The 26575-nt window shown below is 38.1% G+C and overlaps 1 protein-coding gene, 2 long non-coding RNA genes and 2 pseudogenes across 3 annotated transcripts in view; 3 read left to right on the top strand and 2 right to left on the bottom strand.

Annotated features, from left to right (window-relative positions):
* Positions 1–236: 236 nt before the first annotated feature.
* Positions 237–19058, top strand: LOC123681959 (annotated as a pseudogene).
* On the top strand, positions 2212–20576 carry LOC123681968 (annotated as a pseudogene).
* On the top strand, positions 10708–13417 carry LOC123681961 (catenin alpha-like). Its single transcript, XM_045620347.1, has 4 exons — positions 10708–11732; positions 11985–12528; positions 12983–13186; positions 13267–13417. Exons 2-4 carry the CDS (start codon positions 12106–12108, stop codon positions 13366–13368), a joined length of 729 nt encoding a protein of 242 aa, XP_045476303.1. The 5' UTR covers positions 10708–11732; positions 11985–12105; the 3' UTR covers positions 13369–13417.
* Positions 20577–20917: 341 nt separating the features above from the next.
* LOC123681971 lies at positions 20918–23229 on the bottom strand. Its single transcript, XR_006747741.1, has 3 exons — positions 23138–23229; positions 22839–23050; positions 20918–21416 (listed from the first exon to the last, which is right to left on the bottom strand). It is a non-coding gene; the product is annotated as an uncharacterized LOC123681971 (long non-coding RNA).
* Positions 23230–24757: 1528 nt separating this feature from the next.
* The window catches only part of LOC123681969, a 30177-nt gene continuing 28359 nt past the window's right edge, over positions 24758–26575 (bottom strand). The window contains exon 5 of the long non-coding RNA XR_006747739.1: positions 24758–25359. This is a non-coding gene — a long non-coding RNA (uncharacterized LOC123681969). The remainder of the gene's footprint in view (positions 25360–26575) is intronic.

Below are 26575 nucleotides of genomic sequence, written 5' to 3'. Positions count from 1 at the left end.
AATGCCAAGAGAAATCACCGAGATCAAGGAGTTCCTCCTAACGGCGAGAAGGAAGGAACGCCAAATCAGTTAAAATAAAGAAGAATATGGATAACACCAAATTCAAAGTAAGGTGCTCAAGATTCCTGTACACCTTAGTTATCACAGATAAGGAAAAGGCTGAAAAACTTAAGCAGTCCCTTCCCCCAGGTCTTCAAGTGAAAGAAGTTAAAAAAAAATGATTTCACAATTTTTAGGCAATGATGTTTCCTTGTGAACAACCAATATTTCCAAATGGATATTTATCAGGAACCTAGTCATCCAAGTTGCAGAGGACTCGTGCTGTCAGAAATATATTCTACACTAGAACAGCAAACATTGATGGGTTCATTGCCAGAATTTTTGGATATAGAGGAAGTGGTTGATTAATGAAGCTAGAATAGTGACTGCGTCCAGGTAATTACAAAATTATGACAATCGAGATTTATTTAGGCATTTTTAGACATTTATATTTGAGATTTGTTCAATACAATTTCGCTTGAAGATAACTTTTTTTAGGACTTCAAAGCCAACGCCCGTTGACCCGAGAATTTCTTTTCACCTAATAATAACGCAGCAGGACTGGCTGGAAATGTCATTCGAATCATTGCAACAAGTTTTCAAGATGTATCCTGGTGTTTCCAAGACGTTGGATCAAAAGCTGTATCTTTTCAACATAATGCAAGTCGAGTCTTTGAAGTTTTGAAAAACAACAAGTATCCGAGTTTTACTCAACTGAGGAACACAGTTGTCGTTCAGAAGGAGTTGAACTGGCTCGTGACTCAAAAGTAACAGCTGCCTGGATTGGTCATTCGTAGTTCGATGTGGTAGATAATTCCACAGTTTTCGAAGAAAAAATTAGGTAGATAGGATTGGTTTGTCAAAAAATGGGTCTTGATACTGGTGACAGATTGTTGAAAAACTCGGGGAAAAAATTTTTTTGGTTCGAGGGCCGTTTCCAAAAAGTTCAATATCCCCACCTTATCAAGATTTCGAGGTTATTCATAATTATTTGGCTTCCAAATGATCCTAATCAAATAAGGTTGAGACAGGAACTTCTCATTTGACTGCGATGGGATTTCATTCATTTCCTGGATCTTCGGGAATGAACTATTCTGCCAGTGCCTCCGGATATTCCCTGCCAGGAAACGGCGGTCATCCAGGTGTACCTGGACATTACGGTGCTCATCACGCTAACGCTGGACCTTCGGGATATCATGCCCACGCTGCTGGTTCGCATATGCACCATCATCAAGGCCATACCGGACATCCAATGCATCATTGGTACCAAGGCTACCATCATGCTCAGATGCAAAATACAGGAAACCCTTATTGCATGCAAGATGATCAGTTCATGTGGCAGCATCACCATAGCATGTTTCCTAATGAATATGTCGATATTTCAGATGTCCCAACAGGTGCCTCATATGTACCACCACCAACAGCAACTTGATGGACTGCCGTCACATACTCTGACTCTTTCTCCGAGCGATAATTCTACTCCCGGCTTAGAAAATGTGACTCCCGCATCCCCGCCGAATATTTCTGGTTGTTCAAGCCACTTTGCCCATCACCATCAAGGCGCTCATGCAATCACATGTGGCGGCGCGCATCCAAGAACCGGTGGCAGACCTGGTGCATCCCGCAGCCCATATGACTGGATAAAAAAATCTTCTTATCAATCTCAACCAAATCCAGGCAAAACAAGGAGAAAGGACAAATACCGAATAGTGTACACAGACACCAAAGAATAGAACTTGAGAAAGAATTTACCTTCAATAATGAATATATAACGATCCGTAGAATAACTAAGTTGGCTGCGAGCTTGGGACTCTCGGAGCGTCAAATCAAGATTTGGTTCCAGAATCGAAGGACCAAGGAGCGGAAGCAGCTGAAGAAGAGACATGAGGAGAATGGTGCTTATAACAGACGCGCTGCCAGACATTTCGTTGCCCATCCGGTTCTGTTGGACTCATTGGATTTTGCGAATAGATTGCCTTCCTCTATTCAACAGCAGCAACATCGGCAGCAAGATCAGTCTATGCCAGTCAACTTCACAGCTAGTGGCGGTCTGTTGACACCTCCCAGCGGCAGTCATGATGTCTTACAACCAGGATGTTCTTATAGCAACGAACCTCCTCGCATGCCACCACATATTGAGGATGACTCAGATGATACCCGATGATTTCTGAATTTGCGAAGTGCGGAGACGTTCGCCAGTGAAAACAACGTCGTGTGAACCAAAAACTTTACGTTTCTTCGTTGAGTTTAAGTTCAATGGAAGCTGTAATAAAACCAGTGCAGTCATTTCATGTGCAATCTGAATTATTATGTTTCCTGTTTCACAGTATCGAGCAGTATTAAGCCAGAGAGGCAATGGGCAAAATGCCTGATGAAGATAAAAAGAAAATTTTGCAACAGGTGGAATTCTTCAGGAGCGAAAAATTGAAGTTTGACAAGCAGGTAGCAAAATGGGACGATGCTGGCAATGACATAATCGTGTTGGCACAAACATATGTGCATGATAATGATGGAGATGACTGATTTTACTTGGTAAGTGTGTATAATCCAGCATTTCAGTAAGAATATCATTAAATACAAAAATAGTGATGCAAGGGTGATTTAATACATTTTAGCGATTGATAAACTTCAACTTTTCTGAATTGGAGGTATAACTTTAACTATAACATTGAACTCTTTTTCAGTAGACGTGGACCCTTGAAGACAACTATGGACGTAATTAATGCTGTTAAAAAAATTTCTGAAGCCGGAACAAAGTCGGACAAACTGACTCGACAAATAGCAGAGCAATGTCATGAAAGTTCCACCAAGAAAGACTTGCTGGCTTATCTACAAAGAATTGCATTATACTGTCACCAAATGAATATTACATCGGAAGTGAAGGCAGATATTCAAAATGTTCCTGGCGAGCTCATCGTTTAAGGCGTAAGTCTTTTTTGTTGAAATTAATTTTGTTGGTGATGCTGTCTGCATCTTCAAGGATTTAGGCTTCCTTTTGTTCCCTAATCAAATTTATTTGGGTACCAAGAAAAGAAGAAAAAGTTGCGTTTATTTTAATGGAAGCTAACTCTCAAAGATCAAGGTTAATTCAGAGAACAATTGCATTGTATTCAAACTGTGTTCGCGATATTGAGTGGACAAGGAGAGTCTCTAACTTTAGATCCTACAAGGTTTCACAACAACATTCACCGGTGTGAAAGCAGCAAACCGAGATAGCAAACTTTGACCTTGAAATCCTCGTACGAGACTCAATGATTGGGCGGATTTCGATACAAAAATACTTATTATTAAATGTGCCAAATTTGCGGTTTCTCGAAAACTATATATAGGATCGAATTCAAATTTGGAGGTGTCCTCCAGGAGCCATAGCGCCTAACAACTGCATATACGGCATTTACGTACACCTCAAGGGGGCCCATGGGGGGCATCAAATGTGTCAAATTTGAGGTTTCTCGAAAACTATACATAGGATCGAATTCAAATTTGGAGGTGTCCTCCAGGACCCATAGCGCCTGACAACTGCATATACGGCATTTACTTACACCTCAAGGGGGCCCATGGGGGGCATCAAATGAGATAAAAAAATTCGGTTTCTCGAAAACTATACATAGGATCGAATTCAAATTTGGAGGTGTCCTCCAGGAGCCATAGCGCCTAACAACTGCATATACGGCATTTACGTACACCTCAAGGGGGCCCATGGGGGGCATCAAATGTGTCAAATTTGAGGTTTCTCGAAAACTATACATAGGATCGAATTCAAATTTGGAGGTGTCCTCCAGGACCCATAGCGCCTGACAACTGCATATACGGCATTTACTTACACCTCAAGGGGGCCCATGGGGGGCATCAAATGAGATAAAAAAATTCGGTTTCTCGAAAACTATACATAGGATCGAATTCAAATTTGGAGGTGTCATCCAAGATCCATAGCGCCTAAGAACTACATAAACGGCATTCACTTACACCCCAAGGGGGCCCATGGGGGGCATCAAATGTGTCAAATTTGAGGTTTCTCGAAAACTATACATAGGATCAAATTCAAATTTGGAGGTGTCATCCAGGACCCATAGCGCCTAAGAACTGCATAAACGGCATTTACTTACACCTCAAGGGGGCCTATGGGGGGCATCAAATGTGTCAACTTTGAGGTTTCTCGAAAACTATACATAGGATCGAATTCAAATTTGGAGGTGTCCTCCAGGACCCATAGCGCCTAAGAACTGAATAAACGGCATTTACTTACACCTCAAGGGGGCCTATGGGGGGCATCAAATGTGTCAAATTTGAGGTTTCTCGAAAACTATACATAGGATCGAATTCAAATTTGGAGGTGTCCTCCAGGACCCATAGCGCCTAAGAACTGCATAAACGGCATTTACTTACACCTCAAGGGGGCCTATGGGGGGCATCAAATGTGTCAAATTTGAGGTTTCTCGAAAACTATACATAGGATCGAATTCAAATTTGGAGGTGTCCTCCAGGACCCATAGCGCCTAAGAACTGAATAAACGGCATTTACTTACACCTCAAGGGGGCCCATGGGGGGCATCAAATGTGTCAAATTTGAGGTTTCTCGAAAACTATACATAGGATCGAATTCAAATTTGGAGGTGTCATCCAGGATCCATAGCACCTAAGAACTACATAAACGGCATTCACTTACACCCCAAGGGGGCCCATGGGGGGCATCAAATGTGTCAAATTTGAGGTTTCTCGAAAACTATACATAGGATCGAATTCAAATTTGGAGGTGTCATCCAGGACCCATAGCGCCTAAGAACTGCATAAACGGCATTTACTTACACCTCAAGGGGGCCTATGGGGGGCATCAAATGTGTCAAATTTGAGGTTTCTCGAAAACTATACATAGGATCAAATTCAAATTTGGAGGTGTCCTCCAGGACCCATAGCGCCTAAGAACTGAATAAACGGCATTTACTTACACCTCAAGGGGGCCCATGGGGGGCATCAAATGTGTCAAATTTGAGGTTTCTCGAAAACTATACATAGGATCGAATTCAAATTTGGAGGTGTCATCCAGGATCCATAGCGCCTAAGAACTACATAAACGGCATTCACTTACACCCCAAGGGGGCCCATGGGGGGCATCAAATGTGTCAAATTTGAGGTTTCTCGAAAACTATACATAGGATCAAATTCAAATTTGGAGGTGTCATCCAGGACCCATAGCGCCTAAGAACTGCATAAACGGCATTTACTTACACCTCAAGGGGGCCTATGGGGGGCATCAAATGTGTCAAATTTGAGGTTTCTCGAAAACTATACATAGGATCGAATTCAAATTTGGAGGTGTCCTCCAGGACCCATAGCGCCTGACAACTGCATATACGGCATTTACTTACACCTCAAGGGGGCCCATGGGGGGCATCAAATGAGATAAAAAAATTCGGTTTCTCGAAAACTATACATAGGATCGAATTCAAATTTGGAGGTGTCATCCAGGACCCATAGCGCCTAAGAACTGCATAAACGGCATTTACTTACACCTCAAGGGGGCCCATGGGGGGCATCAAATGTGTCAAATTTGAGGTTTCTCGAAAACTATACATAGGATCGAATTCAAATTTGGAGGTGTCATCCAGGATCCATAGCGCCTAAGAACTGCATAAACGGCATTTACTTACACCTCAAGGGGGCCTATGAGGGGCATCAAATGTGTCAAATTTGAGGTTTCTCGAAAACTATACATAGGATCGAATTCAAATTTGGAGGTGTCCTCCAGGACCCATAGCGCCTAAGAACTGCATAAACGGCATTTACTTACACCTCAAGGGGGCCTATGGGGGGCATCAAATGTGTCAAATTTGAGGTTTCTCGAAAACTATACATAGGATCGAATTCAAATTTGGAGGTGTCATCCAGGACCCATAGCGCCTAAGAACTGCATAAACGGCATTTACTTACACCTCAAGGGGGCCTATGGGGGGCATCAAATGTGTCGAATTTTGAGCCGAAAATGGTCTAAAACGTCTAATTTGTACTCCCTGATTACGAATCCGTTGTCAGATTTTTTGGCAACGGTCGGTCTGCCGTATGCACGATAACGGGAGTAGGTACCGTTGGTCCTATCGACTTCAAACTTTCAGGGTAGATTTCTCATCAAAATGGGACGTACGGCTTAGGAGTTAAAGACATTTTGAGGTTATTCCCTGATATTATTTCCTGATATTATTTCAGGAACTACGAGAGATATGGAATTGAAACTTGGCAGTCATTTCGAGAACAGAAACGCGCAACCTTTAGCGAAATTTTGTTGGATTCGGCCTGTTGGCAATACAGTGAAACCTCTACTAACGGACACCTCTGTTGAACGGACACATTTTCATAGTCCTGAATTCGGTAATGCAAATCCTTCAGATGGTACCCTCTCTTGAGCGGACACTCCCTTGGGCGGACGCGTACACCTATTTTTCGTATACCTACTCGGTTACGAAATTCTCCCTTGAGCGGACAACCGAAACATAATATGCAACATATAAATATTTTATAATAGGTGTACCTACATCACATTTTTCGGTACCTACTGTGTCCACAAGGTATCAATGCGATGTAGTCTTTGTCAGGATCAGTATCTTCCCGTATGATGTATTCCGTCAAGAAAGCAGCAATAGCTACTAAACAAAAAATTGGCTATCGAAGAGAAAATGACTGTTGATAGTGAATATACGCTGCGCGTCAAAATTATGAAACAAATTCATATTCTCAAAAGAAGAATATTTTGAAAGAAAATCCTGAAGCAGTTCAATTTTTGTTTTAGTTTTGGCAAATGTTGATGCATTTATGAAGGATATTTGTTGCGCCCTGTGCCATCCCCTTCAACTTTTTTGAATTTTCACGCAATTTTATATTTTGAAAAATTATTTATTTCAATGTGGTTTTCAGTATGTGTCTTTCATCATGATTTGTATATGCAGTTGTCAGGCGCTATGGGTCCTGGAGGACACCTCCAAATTTGAATTCCATCCTATGTATAGTTTTCGAGAAACCTCAAATTTGACACATTTGATGCCCCCCATGGGCCCCCTTGAGGTGTAAGTAAATGCCGTTTATGCAGTTCTTAGGCGCTATGGGTCCTGGATGACACCTCCAAATTTGAATTCGATCCTATGTATAGTTTTCGAGAAACCGAATTTTTTTATCTCATTTGATGCCCCCCATGGGCCCCCTTGAGGTGTAAGTAAATGCCGTATATGCAGTTGTCAGGCGCTATGGGTCCTGGAGGACACCTCCAAATTTGAATTCGATCCTATGTATAGTTTTCGAGAAACCTCAAATTTGACACATTTGATGCCCCCCATAGGCCCCCTTGAGGTGTAAGTAAATGCCGTTTATGCAGTTCTTAGGCGCTATGGGTCCTGGATGACACCTCCAAATTTGAATTTGATCCTATGTATAGTTTTCGAGAAACCTCAAATTTGACACATTTGATGCCCCCCATGGGCCCCCTTGGGGTGTAAGTGAATGCCGTTTATGTAGTTCTTAGGCGCTATGGATCCTGGATGACACCTCCAAATTTGAATTCGATCCTATGTATAGTTTTCGAGAAACCTCAAATTTGACACATTTGATGCCCCCCATAGGCCCCCTTGAGGTGTAAGTAAATGCCGTTTATGTAGTTCTTAGGCGCTATGGATCCTGGATGACACCTCCAAATTTGAATTCGATCCTATGTATAGTTTTCGAGAAACCTCAAATTTGACACATTTGATGCCCCCCATGGGCCCCCTTGAGGTGTAAGTAAATGCCGTTTATTCAGTTCTTAGGCGCTATGGGTCCTGGATGACACCTCCAAATTTGAATTCGATCCTATGTATAGTTTTCGAGAAACCGAATTTTTTTATCTCATTTGATGCCCCCCATGGGCCCCCTTGAGGTGTAAGTAAATGCCGTATATGCAGTTGTCAGGCGCTATGGGTCCTGGAGGACACCTCCAAATTTGAATTCGATCCTATGTATAGTTTTCGAGAAACCTCAAATTTGACACATTTGATGCCCGCCATAGGCCCCCTTGAGGTGTAAGTAAATGCCGTTTATGCAGTTCTTAGGCGCTATGGGTCCTGGATGACACCTCCAAATTTGAATTCGATCCTATGTATAGTTTTCGAGAAACCTCAAATTTGACACATTTGATGCCCCCCATAGGCCCCCTTGAGGTGTAAGTAAATGCCGTATATGCAGTTGTCAGGCGCTATGGGTCCTGGAGGACACCTCCAAATTTGAATTCGATCCTATGTATAGTTTTCGAGAAACCTCAAATTTGACACATTTGATGCCCCCCATAGGCCCCCTTGAGGTGTAAGTAAATGCCGTTTATGCAGTTCTTAGGCGCTATGGGTCCTGGATGACACCTCCAAATTTGAATTCGATCCTATGTATAGTTTTCGAGAAACCTCAAATTTGACACATTTGATGCCCCCCATAGGCCCCCTTGAGGTGTAAGTAAATGCCGTTTATGCAGTTCTTAGGCGCTATGGGTCCTGGAGGACACCTCCAAATTTGAATTCGATCCTATGTATAGTTTTCGAGAAACCTCAAATTTGACACATTTGATGCCCCCCATAGGCCCCCTTGAGGTGTAAGTAAATGCCGTATATGCAGTTGTCAGGCGCTATGGGTCCTGGAGGACACCTCCAAATTTGAATTCGATCCTATGTATAGTTTTCGAGAAACCTCAAATTTGACACATTTGATGCCCCCCATAGGCCCCCTTGAGGTGTAAGTAAATGCCGTTTATGCAGTTCTTAGGCGCTATGGGTCCTGGATGACACCTCCAAATTTGAATTCGATCCTATGTATAGTTTTCGAGAAACCTCAAATTTGACACATTTGATGCCCCCCATAGGCCCCCTTGAGGTGTAAGTAAATGCCGTTTATGCAGTTCTTAGGCGCTATGGGTCCTGGAGGACACCTCCAAATTTGAATTCGATCCTATGTATAGTTTTCGAGAAACCTCAAATTTGACACATTTGATGCCCCCCATAGGCCCCCTTGAGGTGTAAGTAAATGCCGTTTATGCAGTTCTTAGGCGCTATGAGTACTGGATGACACCTCCAAATTTGAATTTGATCCTATGTATAGTTTTCGAGAAACCTCAAATTTGACACATTTGATGCCCCCCATGGGCCCCCTTGGGGTGTAAGTGAATGCCGTTTATGTAGTTCTTAGGCGCTATGGATCCTGGATGACACCTCCAAATTTGAATTCGATCCTATGTATAGTTTTCGAGAAACCTCAAATTTGACACATTTGATGCCCCCCATGGGCCCCCTTGAGGTGTAAGTAAATGCCGTTTATTCAGTTCTTAGGCGCTATGGGTCCTGGATGACACCTCCAAATTTGAATTCGATCCTATGTATAGTTTTCGAGAAACCTCAAATTTGACACATTTGATGCCCCCCATAGGCCCCCTTGAGGTGTAAGTAAATGCCGTTTATGCAGTTCTTAGGCGCTATGGGTCCTGGATGACACCTCCAAATTTGAATTCGATCCTATGTATAGTTTTCGAGAAACCTCAAATTTGACACATTTGATGCCCCCCATAGGCCCCCTTGAGGTGTAAGTAAATGCCGTTTATTCAGTTCTTAGGCGCTATGGGTCCTGGATGACACCTCCAAATTTGAATTCGATCCTATGTATAGTTTTCGAGAAACCTCAAATTTGACACATTTGATGCCCCCCATAGGCCCCCTTGAGGTGTAAGTAAATGCCGTTTATGCAGTTCTTAGGCGCTATGGGTCCTGGAGGACACCTCCAAATTTGAATTCGATCCTATGTATAGTTTTCGAGAAACCTCAAATTTGACACATTTGATGCCCCCCATAGGCCCCCTTGAGGTGTAAGTAAATGCCGTTTATGCAGTTCTTAGGCGCTATGAGTACTGGATGACACCTCCAAATTTGAATTTGATCCTATGTATAGTTTTCGAGAAACCTCAAATTTGACACATTTGATGCCCCCCATGGGCCCCCTTGGGGTGTAAGTGAATGCCGTTTATGTAGTTCTTAGGCGCTATGGATCCTGGATGACACCTCCAAATTTGAATTCGATCCTATGTATAGTTTTCGAGAAACCTCAAATTTGACACATTTGATGCCCCCCATGGGCCCCCTTGAGGTGTAAGTAAATGCCGTTTATTCAGTTCTTAGGCGCTATGGGTCCTGGATGACACCTCCAAATTTGAATTCGATCCTATGTATAGTTTTCGAGAAACCGAATTTTTTTATCTCATTTGATGCCCCCCATGGGCCCCCTTGAGGTGTAAGTAAATGCCGTATATGCAGTTGTCAGGCGCTATGGGTCCTGGAGGACACCTCCAAATTTGAATTCGATCCTATGTATAGTTTTCGAGAAACCTCAAATTTGACACATTTGATGCCCCCCATGGGCCCCCTTGAGGTGTACGTAAATGCCGTATATGCAGTTGTTAGGCGCTATGGCTCCTGGAGGACACCTCCAAATTTGAATTCGATCCTATATATAGTTTTCGAGAAACCGCAAATTTGGCACATTTAATAATAAGTATTTTTGCATCGAAATCCGCCCAATCATTGAGTCTCGTACGAGGATTTCAAGGTCAAAGTTTGCTATCTCGGTTTGCTGCTTTCACACCGGTACAACATTCATAAAAATTTGTTTGAAATTACGGCTTCGTCTAAAGGACACAATAATCATCTTATTGTTTTACAAATTTTAAATGACTGTTTGATCAAAAGAAGAAAAAATTCACCAACAAAAGATTGATTGGATTCGTTAAAAGACTAGCAATACTTAGTCTCCATCTTCAGCATCATAGTTCTTTGGGAACTTTAGGATTGGCAGTTGAACAAGAATGTGGACATCCTTCTGGATACAGACAATTCATTTGGTGATGGTAACTACCTGCCTGAATTAGATGATGCAGAATATACTAATGCTGCTTCAACTTCTCTTTACGAGCTGGCCTTATTGAATAAGTCTTACCACCCAGTAGTGCGTAAACTTGTCAAAAACATATCGTATGGAGTACCATCTTCAGGCGAAGGACTCGAAGGAGCTTTAGTGCCCGAAATAAGAAAATTGCGATCAGATTAACTATTTCAAACTTATGACATGTCAGAAATGGCCTTCAATCCCTCTGTTCCAATCCCCAAGAAGGAAAAGACAGAAAAGAAAAAGGGTGGTTCACACATATTTTTCGCAGATCAAAACTTCGAAGATGAATGCAATATGAAAATGAGAGAACAGCTTTTGATGGGTGCGATTTGTACAGAATAAAATGTTTCGTTAAAATTAAAGTGAGTATTCTGAGTATTCATCAGACTGAGTAAAAGAATTGTTTTATATTTTCAATCGAAAACACAGTATTCCTCTGGTTCATTTCAGTGATATAAGAACCAATATGAGTCTTACAATTGGAGATCTCTTTGGTCTTAAACGAAACCCTAAAAATTTGGAGATCAGAACAATGTCAGTGGAAAAAACTCTGGAACCGCTGGTATTGCAAGTAAATACACTTGTTAACACCAAAGGTCCTTCTAAAAAAAAAGGAAAATCTAAACGTGCCAGCGCTCTTGTAAGTACAGTTGAAAAAGCAACAGAAAATTTTATTGAGGAAGGAGAACAAATTGCTTATGAAAACCCTGATATTACTCAGGACATGCTTGCAGCTGTTGAAGAAGTACGCAAAACAGGTAATTTCTTAACCTCTTGTTTTGTTGTTCTATAATACACTTCTTTTTTATTTAGCAATAAAATATTGAATCATTAAATGATGAGTCATCAGGTGAACAATAAATCTGTTGATCTACTATACCTTGACTCATTACAAAATGTAAATATGTTGCAATCTATATTTTGATTTCAAATTGGTTTTACTTGAGTTTCTTATAGGAACTTTTGCTGTTGAGAAATTCTGCTGCTAAAATTATACTCAATTATTTCAGGGAATGCAATGAGCATAGCAGCAAGATAATTTTCAGAGGATCCTTGCTCTTTACTGAGGAGAGGAAACATGGTTAGAGCAGCTAGAAATCTGCAGCGACCCGTTTACTTATACTTGCTCATATGGTTGATGTCCACTTATTACTCAAAAATTTACATGTAGTTGAAAACGATCTGGAAAAACTGAAGAATGCATCAAGTCAAGGAGAACTGATAGACAATATCAAAGCATTCCGTCATAATACTAATGAACTGTTGAATCAGTCAGCAAAACGTCAACAAGAGTTGGATCCCCAGCTTCGGGATGATTTGGCAGCTGCCAGAGCTGTACTCAAGAAACATTCCACGATTTTATTGAAAGCTTCTAAAGTATACGTAAGACATCCTGAATTAGCTGCGGTCAAAGCAAACAGAGATTACGTGTTGAAGCAAGTTTGTGGAGCAGTCAACACTATAAATGGTGTTGCTCAAGGTGGAGTCACTCAACCATCCTCTTGTCCTTATGACGGACCACGTGAATTGGCAGCTGCACTTGATGAATTTGATGTGAGTAATTATAATAATCATTTCCATTTGTACTTGAATTCATTTGTCTATTTCTGCGGGAAAGTCTTGCAGAACAAAATCGTGCGGGAATATCTCAGTTTTTCACAGATTTTTTGGTTATATTTCAATATTATATGTTAGCAGAAGGAACTCTCTTGTCACAGGTTTGTCAATTTTCTGATACAGAAAACAGTTCTGTCAACCAACATTTTTCAATGCAAAAAAATCACAAAACAATACTTATGGAAATATTCCATTAATTTTGATGAAAATTCAGTGAATTAAAAAAATTAAATAATGTATAATACCTGTACAGAGGGCTCATTCTAATTCGTTCGTTCAAAAAGTCATGAGAGAATATCAATGCTTTTTGCACTTGTATTTTAAATAACTATTATTTCAAGTATCAGGATTGAGGAGTTTCTAAGTTCCTTTATGATGATGTTGGTTTTAGGATCATACGGCGATGGAACCATTAGCCTATAATGAGGTCCACACCCGGCCTTCTCTTGAAGAACGCTTGGAGAGCATTATTAGCGGTGCTGCCCTAATGGCAGATTCGAGCTGCACTAGAGGTGAAAGAAGAGAACGTATAGATGCAGAATGCAACGCTGTTAGGCGGGCACTTCAAAATTTATTATCTGAGTACATGTCGAACGTAAGTAACCATAGGTTATGGGCCCAATCACTAAAATTTAATGAATAAAAATGATAATCTAATCGGTTTATTGATTCCAGATGGGTAATATGGGTAGAAAGACGAGGGATTTGAGGAGGCAACTACGTAAAGCTGTTGTCGATCACAACTGCTTACTGTTGATTAGTTTTCACATATGGTGAATTGAAATTTTCTGCAGTTTTCTGGAAACTTTTGGTCCTGATCGAAGCAGCTCGAAGTGGCAATGAAAAGGAAGTGGAGGAGTATGCAGTAGTATTCACCGAACACTCCAATAAATTTGTGGAAGTTGCAAATTTAGTGTGTAGCATGTCTAATAACGAGGACGGTGTGAAGATGGTTCGATTTGCTGCTGCTCTGATGGCAAATTTGTGCCCGGAAGTGATAAAAGCAGCTAGAGTTTTAGCTGCAAGACCTAGAAGTAAAGTGGCACAAGAAAACATGGATGCATTCAAACAACTTTGGGAAAATCAATCTCAACCAAATCCGGGCAAAACAAGGACAAAGGACAAATACCGAATAGTGTACACAGACACCCAAGGAATAGAACTTGAGAAAGAATTTACCTTCAAGAGAGGTGCAGTCAACAGAAAGCTTTTCAACTGCTTCGGATCACTTGGTAGTTCTTTCACTTTAATACTCTCATTGGCAAACGACGAGTTTTTCCTTATATGTTGTTCCACTTGTTCAGCTGTGACATGTCGTTTAATTCTGTAAAGGTATATCCATGCTCTTCTTTCTGCTCCAACAAAACCCGTTTTCTCCTCTTCTTTAGATACCCTAGTTGTTCCGAGTCTCTTAGGACGTCTTCGTTGTACCTTTTCGAAGCCCTCTTCATCTCTATTTGGTTTATTTATTTTTTCTACCAAGTAACGGTTGTTAGTAGATGGTTCTTTATTGCCGCTAGTTTGAAATTTCGACATATAATTACGATGTTGTCGTTTGGGTACTTTGAGGTTAATATTTTGTTGTTGTTGTTGTTGTAGTTCTATGACACTTTCCTCGTCCTCAGACATTTGAACTACGATTTCTGGCATTATGTTGCTGTCACTATTGTTCTTTCTAACTGCGTCTGAATATTGTGTTTTTGTTTTTTTATCATCTTTTTTTTTCAATTTGTTCCATTCTTTGAAGTAACAATCTATTATTTTCTTTCAAAACTGAGTTGTGTTCTTTCAATATTTCAATTTTATCAGTAGCTTCTAAAAGTAACTTACTGAGATACTCGATTTTCAATTCCAAGATTTTCCCCTTTTCCATATTTAACTGCTTATCAGCAACTTCATCACAACATTGGATGTACCTATGATTGATAACTCTAAAATTTTTCCTTTTAACGCACGAACTGTGGTATAAACCATCACAATTTATACATATTTGAGCCTTGCATACTTTTTTAACACAACATTTGAAATTATTTCTCAATAAATTCACATCTTCTTCGCCTTTTTCGCTCTCGCCATCACTCAGGTCATCTTCGTTCGACGCCATCTTTAATCCTTCAATAATAAATATATAACGATCCGTAGAATAACTGAGTTGGCTGCGAGCTTGGGACTCTCGGAGTGTCAAATCAAGATTTGGTTCCAGAATCGAAGGACCAAGGAGCGGAAGCAGATGAAGAAGAGACATGAGGAGAATGGTGCTTATAACAGACGCGCTGCCAGACATTTCGTTGCCCATCCGGTTCTGTTGGACTCATTGGATTTTGCGAATAGATTGCCTTCCTCTATTCAACAGCAGCAACATCGGCAGCAAGATCAGTCTATGCCAGTCAACTTCACAGCTAGTGGCGGTCTGTTGACACCTCCCAGCGGCAGTCATGATGTCTTACAACCAGGATGTTCTTATAGCAACGAACCTCCTCGCATGCCACCACATATTGAGGATGACTCAGATGATACCCGATGATTTCTGAATTTGCGAAGTGCGGAGACGTTCGCCAGTGAAAACAACGTCGTGTGAACCAAAAACTTTACGTTTCTTCGTTGAGTTTAAGTTCAATGGAAGCTGTAATAAAACCAGTGCAGTCATTTCATGTGCAATCTGAATTATTATGTTTCCTGTTTCACAGTATCGAGCAGTATTAAGCCAGAGAGGCAATGGGCAAAATGCCTGATGAAGATAAAAAGAAAATTTTGCAACAGGTGGAATTCTTCAGGAGCGAAAAATTGAAGTTTGACAAGAAGGTAGCAAAGTGACATAATCGTGTTGGCCAAACATATGTGCATGGTAATGATGGAGATGACTGATTTTACTTGGTAAGTGTGTATAATCCAGCATTTCAGTAAGAATATCATTAAATACAAAAATAGTGATGCAAGGGTGATTTAATACATTTTAGCGATTGATAAACTTCAACTTTTCTGAATTGGAGGTATAATTTTAACTATAACATTGAACTCTTTTTCAGTAGACGTGGACCCTTGAAGACAACTATGGACGTAATTAATGCTGCTAAAAAAATTTCTGAAGCCGGAACAAAGTTGGACAAACTAACTCGACAAATAGCAGAGCAATGTCATGAAAGTTCCACCAAGAAAGACTTGCTGGCTTATCTACAAAGAATTGCATTATACTGTCACCAAATGAATATTACATCGGAAGTGAAGGCAGATATTCAAAATGTTCCTGGCGAGCTCATCGTTTAAGGCGTAAGTCTTTTTTGTTGAAATTAATTTTGTTAGTGATGCTGTCTGCATTCCAGACAGCTATCTCCAAGGATTTAGGCTTCCTTTTGTTCCCTAATCAAATTTATTTGGGTACCAAGAAGAGAAGAAAAAAATCAAAGTTGCGTTTATTTTTATGGAAGCTAACTCTCAAAGATTAAGGTTAATTCAGAGAACAATTGCATTGTATTCAAACTGTGTTCGCGATATTGAGTGGACAAGGAGAGTCTCTAACTTTAGATCCTACAAGGTTTTACAACAACATTCATAAAAATTTGTTTGAAATTACGGCTTCGTCTAAAAGACACAATAATCATCTTATTGTTTTACAAATTTTGAATGACTGATCAAAAGAAGAAAAAAATCACCAACAAAAGATTGATTAGATTCGTTAAAAGACTAGCAATACTTAGCCTCCATGTTCTGCATCATAGTTCTTTGGGAACTTTAGGATTGGCAGTTGAACGAGAATGTGGACATCCTTCTGGATACAGACAATTCATTTGGTGATGGTAACTACCTGCCTGAATTAGATGATACAGAATAAACTAATGCTGCTTCAACTTCTCTTTAAGAGCTGGCCTTATTGAATAAGTCTTACCACCCAGTGGTGCATAAACTTGTCAAAAACATATCATATGGAGTACCATCTTCAGGTGAAGGAGCTTTAGTGCCCGAAATAGGAAAATTGCGATCAGATGAACTATTTCAAACTTATGACATGTCAGAAATGGCCTTCAATCCCTCTGTTCCAATCCCCAAGAAGGAAAAGACAGAAAAGAAAAAGGGTGGTTCACACATATTTTTCGCAGATCAAAACTTCGAAGATGAATGCAATATGAAAATGAGAGAACAGCTTTTGATGGGTGCGATTTGTACAGAATAAAATGTTTCATTAAAATTAAATCTCGAAGGTGGATTAAGAGTGGCATATAGAAAGAGATGGTTTGAGTATTCATCAGACTGAGTAAAAGAATTGTTTTATATTTTCAATCGAAAACACAGTATTCCTCTGGTTCATTTCAGTGATATAAGAACCAATATGAGTCTTACAATTGGAGACCTCTTTGGTCTTAAATGAAACCCTAACAATTTAGAGATCAGTGGAAAAAACTCTGGAACTGCTGGTATTGCAGGTAACTACACTTGTTAACGCCTAAGGTCCTTCTAAAAGAAAAAAGGAAAATCTAAACGTGCCAGCGCTCTTGTAAGTACAGTTGAAAAAGCAACAGAAAATTTTATTGAGAAAGGAGAACAAATTGCTTATGAAAATCCTGATATCACTTAGGAAATGCTTGCAGCTGTTGAAGAAGTACACAAAACAGGTAATTTCTTAACCTCTTGTTTTGTTGTTCTAAAATAAACTCTTTTTTACTTAGCAATAAAATATTGAATCATTAAATGATGAATCATCAGGTGATCAATAAATCTGTTGATATATGAAACCTTGACTCATTACAAAATGTAAATAGGGTGCAATCTATATTTTGATTTTAAATTGGTTTTACTTAAGTTTCTTATAGGAACTTTTGTTGTTATGAATTCTGCTACTAAAATTATACTCAATTATTTCAGGGAATGCAATGAGCATAGCAGCAAGAGAATTTTCAGAGGATCCTTGCTCTTTACTGAGGAGAGGAAACATGGTTAGAGCAGCTAGAAATCTGCTATCAGCAGTGACCCGTTTACTTATACTTGCTGACATGGTTGATGTCCACTTATTACTCAAAAGTTTACATGTTGAAAACGATTTGGAAAAACTAAAGAATGCATCAAGTCAAGGAGAACTGATAGACAATATCAAAGCATTCCATCATAATACTAATGAACTGTTGAATCAGTCAGCAGAACGTCAACAAGAGTCGAAGGATCCTCAGCTTCGGGATAATTTGGCAGCTGCAGAAGAAACATTCCACGATTTTATTGACAGCTTCTAAAGTATACGTAAGACATGCTGAATTTGCTGCGGTCAAAGCAAACAGAGATTACGTGTTGAAGCAAGTTTGTGGAGCAGTCAACACTATAAATGGTGTTGCTCAAGGTAGAGTCACTCAACCGTCCTCTTGTCCTTATGACGGACCACGTGAATTGGCAGCTGCACTTGATGAATTTGATGTGAGTAATTATAATAATCATTTCCATTTGTACTTGAATTCATTTGTCTATTTCTGCGGGAAAGTCTCGCAGAACAAAATCGTGCGGGAATATCTCAGTTTTTCACAGATTTTCTGGTTATATTTCATTATTATTTGTTAGCAGATGGAACTCTCTTGTCACAGATTTGTCAATTTTCTGATACAGAAAACAGTTCTGTCAACCGACATTTTTCAATGCAAAAAATCACTAAACAATACTTATGGAAATATTCCATTAATTTTGATGAAAATTCAGTGAATTAAAAAAATTAAATAATGTATAATACCTGACGTACAGAAGGCTCATTCTAACTTGTTCGTTCAAAAACTCATGAGAGAATATCAATGCTTTTTGCACTTGTATTTTAAATAACTATTATTTCAAGTATCAGGATTGAGGAGTTTCTAAGTTCCTTTATGATGATGTTGGTTTTAGGATCATATGGCGATGGAACCATTAGCCTATAATGAGGTCCACACCCGGCCTTCTCTTGAAGAACGCTTGGAGAGCATTATTAGCGGTGCTGCCCTAATGACAGATTCGAGCTGCACTAGAGATGAAAGAAGAGAACGTATAGTTGCAGAATGCAACGCTGGCGCTGTTAGGCGGGCACTTCAAGATTTACTATCTGAGTACATGTCGAACGTAAGTAACCATAGGTTATGGGCCCAATCACTAAAATTAAATAAATAAATGTGATAATCTAATCGGTTTATTGATTCCAGATGGGTAATAAGGACAAAAGCGAAAAGTTAGCTGGGGCTATCCACAATATGGGTAGAAAGACGAGGGATTTGAGAAGGCCTGCCTAACGTAAAGCTGTTGTCGATCACAACTCCTTACTTTTGATTAGTTTTCACATATGCTGAATTGAAATTTTCTGCAGTTTTCTGGAAACTTTTGGTCCTGATCAAAGCAGCTCGAAGTGGCAATGAAAAGGAAGTGGAGGAGTATGCAGTAGTATTCACCGAACACTCCAATAAACTTGTGGAAGTTGCAAATTTAGTGTGTAGCATGTCTAATAACGAGGACGGTGTGAAGATGGTTCGATTTGCAGCTGTTCTGATGGCAAATTTGTGCCCGGAAGTGATAAAAGCAGCTAGAATTTTGGCTGCAAGACCTAGAAGTAAAGTGGCACAAGAAAATATGGATGCATTCAAACAACTTTGGGAAAATCAAGTTGGTCTGTTAACTGAAGCTGTTGACGATATCACAACAATCGATGACTTCTTGGTCGTATCAGAAAATCATAGTCTCGAGGATGTTAATAAGTGCGTGCTGGCTTTGCATGAAGGTGATTCCGATACTTTGGACAGAACGGCCAGTGGTATACAGGGCAGGTCTAACAGTCTGTAATGTGGTTACTGCAGAAATGGATAATTATGAAACTCGCATTTATACCAAACGAGTTTTGGAGGCTGTAAAAGTGCTGAATGAGCAAGTGATGACGAAGTTCACTCAAAGAGTTCAAATATCCGTTCAAGCTTTGTCCAGCTATCCGCCAAAAGAGGTGGATGAAAATGATTCTATAGATGCTTCAAGACTTGTTCAAATTTTATCATATATAGTATCACTGAAGAGCAACACCTGTCTCGAACCCGATAAAATTTCAACATTTCTCATAAAGGCTACACATGTGCATATTCTAAAACCATTAGTACATATATTATTAACATGTGTTTTGTAAGTGGAATTGTCCGGTGGAATGGAAGGAATCTTATGTTTCATTTATTTTCAAGTGTGGAAACAAAAGGGAAAAGACGAATTACTGTCCGATATCCCTGATGATTCAAAAATATTTGAGAAATCATTAAAGACGAGACTCATTTAATTTCTGAATAGGTTTGAGCTGTTGAGCAATAGTCAATTTGGGTTCAGAGAGAATATATCTACTACAGGCTAAGTACCTAGGAATTACTATTGATAATAAAATAAACTTCAAAACACATTCCTACAAGAAAAAGAAAGAAATAATTGCTAGATCAAAGCACTTTAAGTCTCTCACATACAAAAATCGTGGCATAAACACCGAAACAGCCTCTAAGATATATAAGACTATATGTAGACCAATGCTTGAATATGGACATCTTTTGTATAGCAACGCTAGAAGACCCACCCTGAACAACATCGAAGTGGCAGAATGCAGTAGTTTGAGAACTTTGAGCAAGATACGTCATCCAGAAAACCCACTCTATAACCCACCCAACACCCTACTGTATGAAAAAAACTGAGATAGAACCAATATTGAGTAGATTCAGAACATTAGGGAAAAAATTTGTAAACAACCCCCACAACCTACAAATCCTACAATGCAACACGATACAAGAAAATGATAGCAGACAACACAGACGAAAGTACCCAACTAAACCACTAATGGATATAATAAAGGACCTCTCAGAAACACTGTAGCTGTTAACACATTGAAATACATTTCTTCTTTTTTTTTTTTGTCAAACAGAATATCTTAGTTATTTTGCCATCCGTAATATTGTACAAAATGTAATTCACACGGGCAGAAAGACGCAAGTCGTTAGCCATTTGCTAAGCAATAAATATACTTTCTCTCTCTCTCTCTATCTACTACAGATGCTATTCAAAAACTCACGGACAATATCTTAAACTCCATGAATGATAATGAAAAAGTTTTAGCGGTATTCCTGGTTAGACTGCATATTTCTGCTTCTTTCATTGTCATTTTTATTTTGGTATTATTGTGAAATTTGTAATGATGAATAAAATTGAATTGAAATTATCTAATCAGTAGGTTAATGATTTTTCACTTAGAATTTCAAATAGCTTCAAAACCATGGTTTCAACATGACTCAATGACTTCATCAGCATAGACAAGTTTTTTTCAACATATCAGGTTTCTATCGAAGAAAAGGGTTAAAAAATAAGTGAGACGATGTAAGAAAATGGTGAAATATATTAAAAAATTTATAATAAATACAAAAAATAAGTTATGCAAAATACTGCTAAACAAGAACATTTGAAGACTAAAATATTAATCTTTTCACATATAAAACAATTTTTTTTATCTGTAAAATCAACTTTTCACTGGGTTAATGCAAATATCTTATATCTTGCATATTATCCAAATTATTACAAAAGGATTATTCACATATATACATATATCAGTTTGTCAATGCCTTTCCTTCTCGTACATTTTGGGATTGTGAGTCCTTTTCGGCACTAAGATAATAGCCATTTCAGTTTCTTCAATATTCCTATTTCGGTCGTTGATCTGAGCGATGCTTGATTTTGTGGAGGTGCTGACCTTATCAAGATGACAAGCTCTCTGCTCCAACTCAACCAACCTAATATCCAATAGATTGGCCCTATCGATTTCTTGCGCTAATGTTCTTTTCTCGAATATTGTGTGGATTTCTTAAAAATCTTTCCTTTTCCTTGATCAGAAAATAAACGAGAAATCAGTATAATTAATGCCTCAATTGAATGTGTATTGGTTGAAAATTAGAGTTGAAAACGTAACCTATTAAAACAGAACCAAATCTTCACTATTCAATATACATATACAGAGTGTTCCTAAATTGAACGTACAAACGAAAATGGGAGATTCCTTAAGTGAGTTTAAGAAAAAAAAGTTCCATAAACATGGGGTCGCAAACGTTTCGTTTTCGAGATACAGAGTGTTGAAGTTTGAATTTTTTTCAAGTTTTTTTCTCATAGTATCTACACTTCACAAGATATTCAACTGAAATTTGGCATAGATATTACATTTGAGAGTTCTCACCACGTGACATGGCAATTTCGATAGAAGATCTACAGGGTGATATTTTTTCTGGAACACTGCCACCTGTTCTTCTGCAGAACTTTTTTTGGTGAGCAACTATTAATTTGAAAAAATGTAAAAAGAAGCTTTGTTCTTATACTAAACTTTTCGGTCTCTCGTAGTTTTGTCGTATCTACCAACGATTTCGAGAAAAAAAATTTTGAACGATTCTCTCGAAATCCTCGTTAAAATCCAAATTATGATGGGAAGGCCAGTTTGTTATCTGTGGTGAATGAATTCAGTGCCAGTTTTGGCACATCAAATTATTGAACGTTTGGTTTTTTTAAAGTGAAGGTTGTTGCATTTGTTCAGTATAAGAACAAAGCTTCTTTTTACATTTTTTCAAATTTACAGTTGCTCACCAAAAAAAAGTTCTGCAGAAGAACAGGTGGCAGTGTTCCAGAAAAAATATCACCCTGTAGATCTTCTATCGAAATTGCCATGTCACGTGGTGAGAACTCTCAAATGTAATATCTATGCCAAATTTCAGTTGAATATCTTGTGAAGTGTAGATACTATGAGAAAAAAACTTGAAAAAAATTCAAACTTCAACACTCTGTATCTCGAAAACGAAACGTTTGCGACCCCATGTTTATGGAACTTTTTTTTCTTAAACTCACTTAAGGAATCTCCCATTTTCGTTTGTACGTTCAATTTAGGAACACCCTGTATACTTTTTTTATCTAAAAATACAATTCTCAATCGACCTAATATTAAAAACGAACCAAAAGAATAACAACGATATCATAATTTTGATAATTATTTTGAATTGCCTTCACTAAGTAGACTCGTTTTACCTTTATAATTCATGAAAAATAACTTAGAATTCTTTCAAGATATTGGTTGCTGAATTCATATACCATATCGCCTATAATATCTTTTTTCTGTTCCACCAGTTGTTTGATTGGAAAGGGTTGGCATGCATTTATGTGAGCTACCAGCCATTGATGGTATTCGCGATCATTTATATCTTGATTAGAAATGAAAGCAAAGTTATATACCCTATATTCATTTATGTATGAGTACATATACTTACAATTCTTTCAATATCTTGGGGGTTGTATTCATATGTCATAGCGCCTCTAATCGCTTTTTCTTTTTGTTTCAGCAGTTGTTTGGTTGGAAAAAGCTGTTTGGCAACTATGTTTGCTTTCAGCCATTGTAGTATTCGCTATCATTGGTTTCTTGATTAGAAACAATATCGAATCTGAAGACCATATATTGGTTTCCAATTCGTACTCTGAATCCCTGAAAAAAAATTAATGTATAATGTGCCAATTTTGTGTTGATTCAATTCCAATTTGAATATGAAAAACCAGACATTTTTATGCATACCTTATTCGTTCTAGTCCTTCCTACCATGTACAGGGTGGGCAAATTTCGATGTTTTAGCACTACAACTTTTGAACCAGAGGAGATAGACAAAATCTGATACCCACTTCTCGATCTCTTTTTCTGAAAAACTAACAAGAGTAGTATTAATTTTTGGCCACCTTCTTTTGTTTTCGAGTTATAAGCGAAAATTGGAAAAATGGCGATATCGAAAAACATTTATATCTCCGCTAATACTAAGGATACAGCTCTGAAATTAAAACATTATACAGGCACTTTTTTACGTAGAATCCAGTGGCGTGCTCGTATTTCCAAAAGGGTTCTTAATTACGAAGCTATGACCCAAAGTTATGTTTTTTCGAATGGGAACACTAGATTTTTGTGCCATTTTCTGAAAGCTTAATTTTTCCTGATTTCAAAAATATATAACATCGTATGATTCGTATCAAAATAAATAACAGAAAATGGTCAAAAACCTTTTTTTACTTAAGAATCTCAATATTTCTATGGTTTCAACTGTTGATGAGCCTTTCTATAACAAGAGCAGTGTCCTTCCGTCAATCTGATTATTTCTATGCTTTTCACTTATTTCTACAAAATTCGAATCTATATTTATTTTATACAAATGGTTTCGAAAAGATAAACGAACTTGGAAAAAGTTTCCTAGGTAGCTTGAACACAGTTTCAAATATTCATCTATTGAAATATCGAGAAGAGGTGTCGACTGTGCTTTGTGCAATTGTTGTCATTATTAGGTTAAATATTATTTCTTGTTTGTCCCTTCGTAATTAAAATGTTGAGTTCAATCATATATGCATTGTTTCATAATGCTGTTTAAAATGGATTGGTACTTGTGCGTATTGATTCTGGAGACCTATGTAAATAATCTCCTGATCTCAATACAACTCTTTCGATTGAAAAATTCGATCTTGTGGTTTCTCCGTTATTTCCAAATCAATTTTTAGATAAAAAATTTATAAAACATATCTAGATTCGAATTTTGTAGAAATAAGTGAAAAGCATAGAAATAATCAGATTGACGGAAGGACACTGCTCATGTTATAGAAAGCTCAATTTTTGTGTGTTCATCAACAGTTGAAACCATAGAAATATTGAGACTCTTAGGTGAAAAGAGGTTTTTGGCCATTTTATATTTTTTATATTGATCCGAATCATACGATGTTATATATTTTTGAAATCAGAAAAAATCAAGCTTTCAGAAAATGACACAAAAATCTAGTGTTCCCATTTGAAAAAACATATCTTTGGGTCATAGCTTCGTAATTAAAAACAATTTTGGAAATACGAGCACGCCACTGGATTCTACGTAAAAAAGTGCCTGTATAATGTTTTAATTTCAGAGCTCTATCATCAATATTAGCGGAGATACAAATGTTTTTCGATATCGCCATTTTTCCAATTTTCGCTTATAACTCGAAAACAAAAGAAGGTGGCCAAAAATGAATACTACCCTAGTTAAATTCTCAGAAAAAGAGATCGAAAAGTGGGTATCAGATTTTGTCTATCTCCTCTGGTTCAAAAGTTGTAGTGCTAAAACATCGAAATTTGCCCACCCTGTACACGTTGGCTGTTTCACATACATCCAATATTTGGGTAGCTACATAAATCTCCTTATTCCCGCTTTGGCCAAGTCCAATTTTAATAAAACAGCCTATTGCTATAGTAGCAAAACATGGCATATCAATAATTTTTTCCACGTTATTCCTGGACAACCGAATCAAGTTAATTTCTATTTTACTTGGCACATAAAGCTTCTCTTTAACTCCCTCTTTACTCCGACTAGCTTTTGATGGCGACTTTGACTTGTGCTTACGATCTTCAGAATTAGGGCCATCTGAGAATACCTCCTCTGCTCTCAACATTGAATTAATCCCTTCTAGCTTGGCTTCTTCCCTCTTCCTCTTTTTGGTGCCTCCGCGAGATAGCGTGGTTTCTTTCAGTTCATCCCTGTCATCGCTAGGCTTTACAATTTTGTAGGTAGTAGTTTTTTTGCCTGTTCTTATTATTTTAATTTTGATGCGAAGCTATCTCGAGTCTTCCTTCTTTCGTTCTTTCTGAATCATTGCTCGCTTCCACCTTTTGGTCACTTGCTTTACTTTATCAATCCTAGCAGTTTCCTCTTCTGAAGGGCTATCTGTATTGATGCTACTATCAGATTCACTGTCGGAACCACTAGTGCTTGATTCAGCCAGCTTGGAGGGAACCTGAAATAAAAATTAATTAATGTCACATAAGATTGTTTTGGTCTCTACTTAGTTGGAATTTTACAGTTTTTCGTCAATTAAATTTTTACATTTTCATCCTTTTAGGAAATGATAAAAAAGGCGAGATCCATTAAGTTCTCACTATAGCAATCTTTTTGAAATAAAATTTTGGTGTTATTTCGAATTCCCCCAGTCATCAATAACCTCTCCATAGATAAAATTGATTTGTTCAATTCTAAAATTAAGTAACGTGTTTAATCATTTAAAAAATATCGAAAATCACAGCAAAATTCTGAACGCAAAGAATTTATTCATGTTTTCCTTGTTCTGGATTTATCTTGTAAGTAATAGCATATTTCTAGATAGGAAAGTGTACCCATTGTTGCCCCCAAAATTGAGTCATTTCGAATTTTGTGGTAACATTATCAAGGGGGTTTAGTCTGCCCTCTGGTGGTATAAATCTGAGATTTTTATTATGGATATGCTTGCCCCACAACCATTTTTGAGTTCCTCCCAACGAGACCTTTCATTTGAGTACTATATCATACTTTTTAATTTTTTTTAGAAATTTTAAAAAACTGCTATAACTCGAGAACCGTTAATCCCAGATCGAAAGTTAGACCATTTTTGAGTTCCTCCCAACGAGACCTTTCATTTGAGTACCATATCATACTTTTTAATTTTTTTTTTAATTCGAAAAAACTGCTATAACTCGAAAACCATTGGTCCCAGATCGAAAGTAAGACCTTTTTTGAGTTCCTCCCAACGAGACCTTTCATTTGAGTACCATATCATACTTTTTAATTTTTTTTTTAATTCGAAAAAACTGCTATAACTCGAAAACCATTGGTCCCAGATCGAAAGTTAGACCTTTTTTGAGTTCCTCCCAACGAGACCTTTCATTTGAGTACCATATCAGACTTTTTAATTTTTTTCAGAAATTCTAAAAAACTGCTATAACTCGGAAACCGTTGGTCCCAGATCGAAAGTTAGACCATTTTTGAGTTCCTCCCAACGAGACCTTTCATTTGAGTACCATATCAGACTTTTTAATTTTTTTTTTAAATCCTAAAAAACTGCTATAACTCGAAAACCGTTGGTCCCAGATCGAAAGTTAGACCATTTTTGAGTTCCTCCCAACGAGACCTTACATTTGAGTACCATATCAGACTTTTTAATTTTTTTTCCAAATTCTAAAAAACTGCTATAACTCGAA

This window comes from Harmonia axyridis, chromosome 6, assembly GCF_914767665.1.
Source record: "Harmonia axyridis chromosome 6, icHarAxyr1.1, whole genome shotgun sequence".
NCBI lineage: Eukaryota > Metazoa > Arthropoda > Insecta > Coleoptera > Coccinellidae > Harmonia > Harmonia axyridis.
Note: the sequence above shows the minus strand (reverse complement) of the source record. Positions and strands in the feature narration are given on the sequence as shown.

Excerpts from the sequence above, each read along its gene's own strand:
- LOC123681961 (XM_045620347.1), top strand. The coding sequence starts at position 12,106 with ATGGTTGATGTCCACTTATTACTCAAAAATTTACATGTAGTTGAAAAC. Across the intron at positions 12,529-12,982 it reads CTGCACTTGATGAATTTGAT|GATCATACGGCGATGGAACC; the intron begins GTGAGTAATTAT and ends TGTTGGTTTTAG. Across the intron at positions 13,187-13,266 it reads TATCTGAGTACATGTCGAAC|ATGGGTAATATGGGTAGAAA; the intron begins GTAAGTAACCAT and ends TATTGATTCCAG.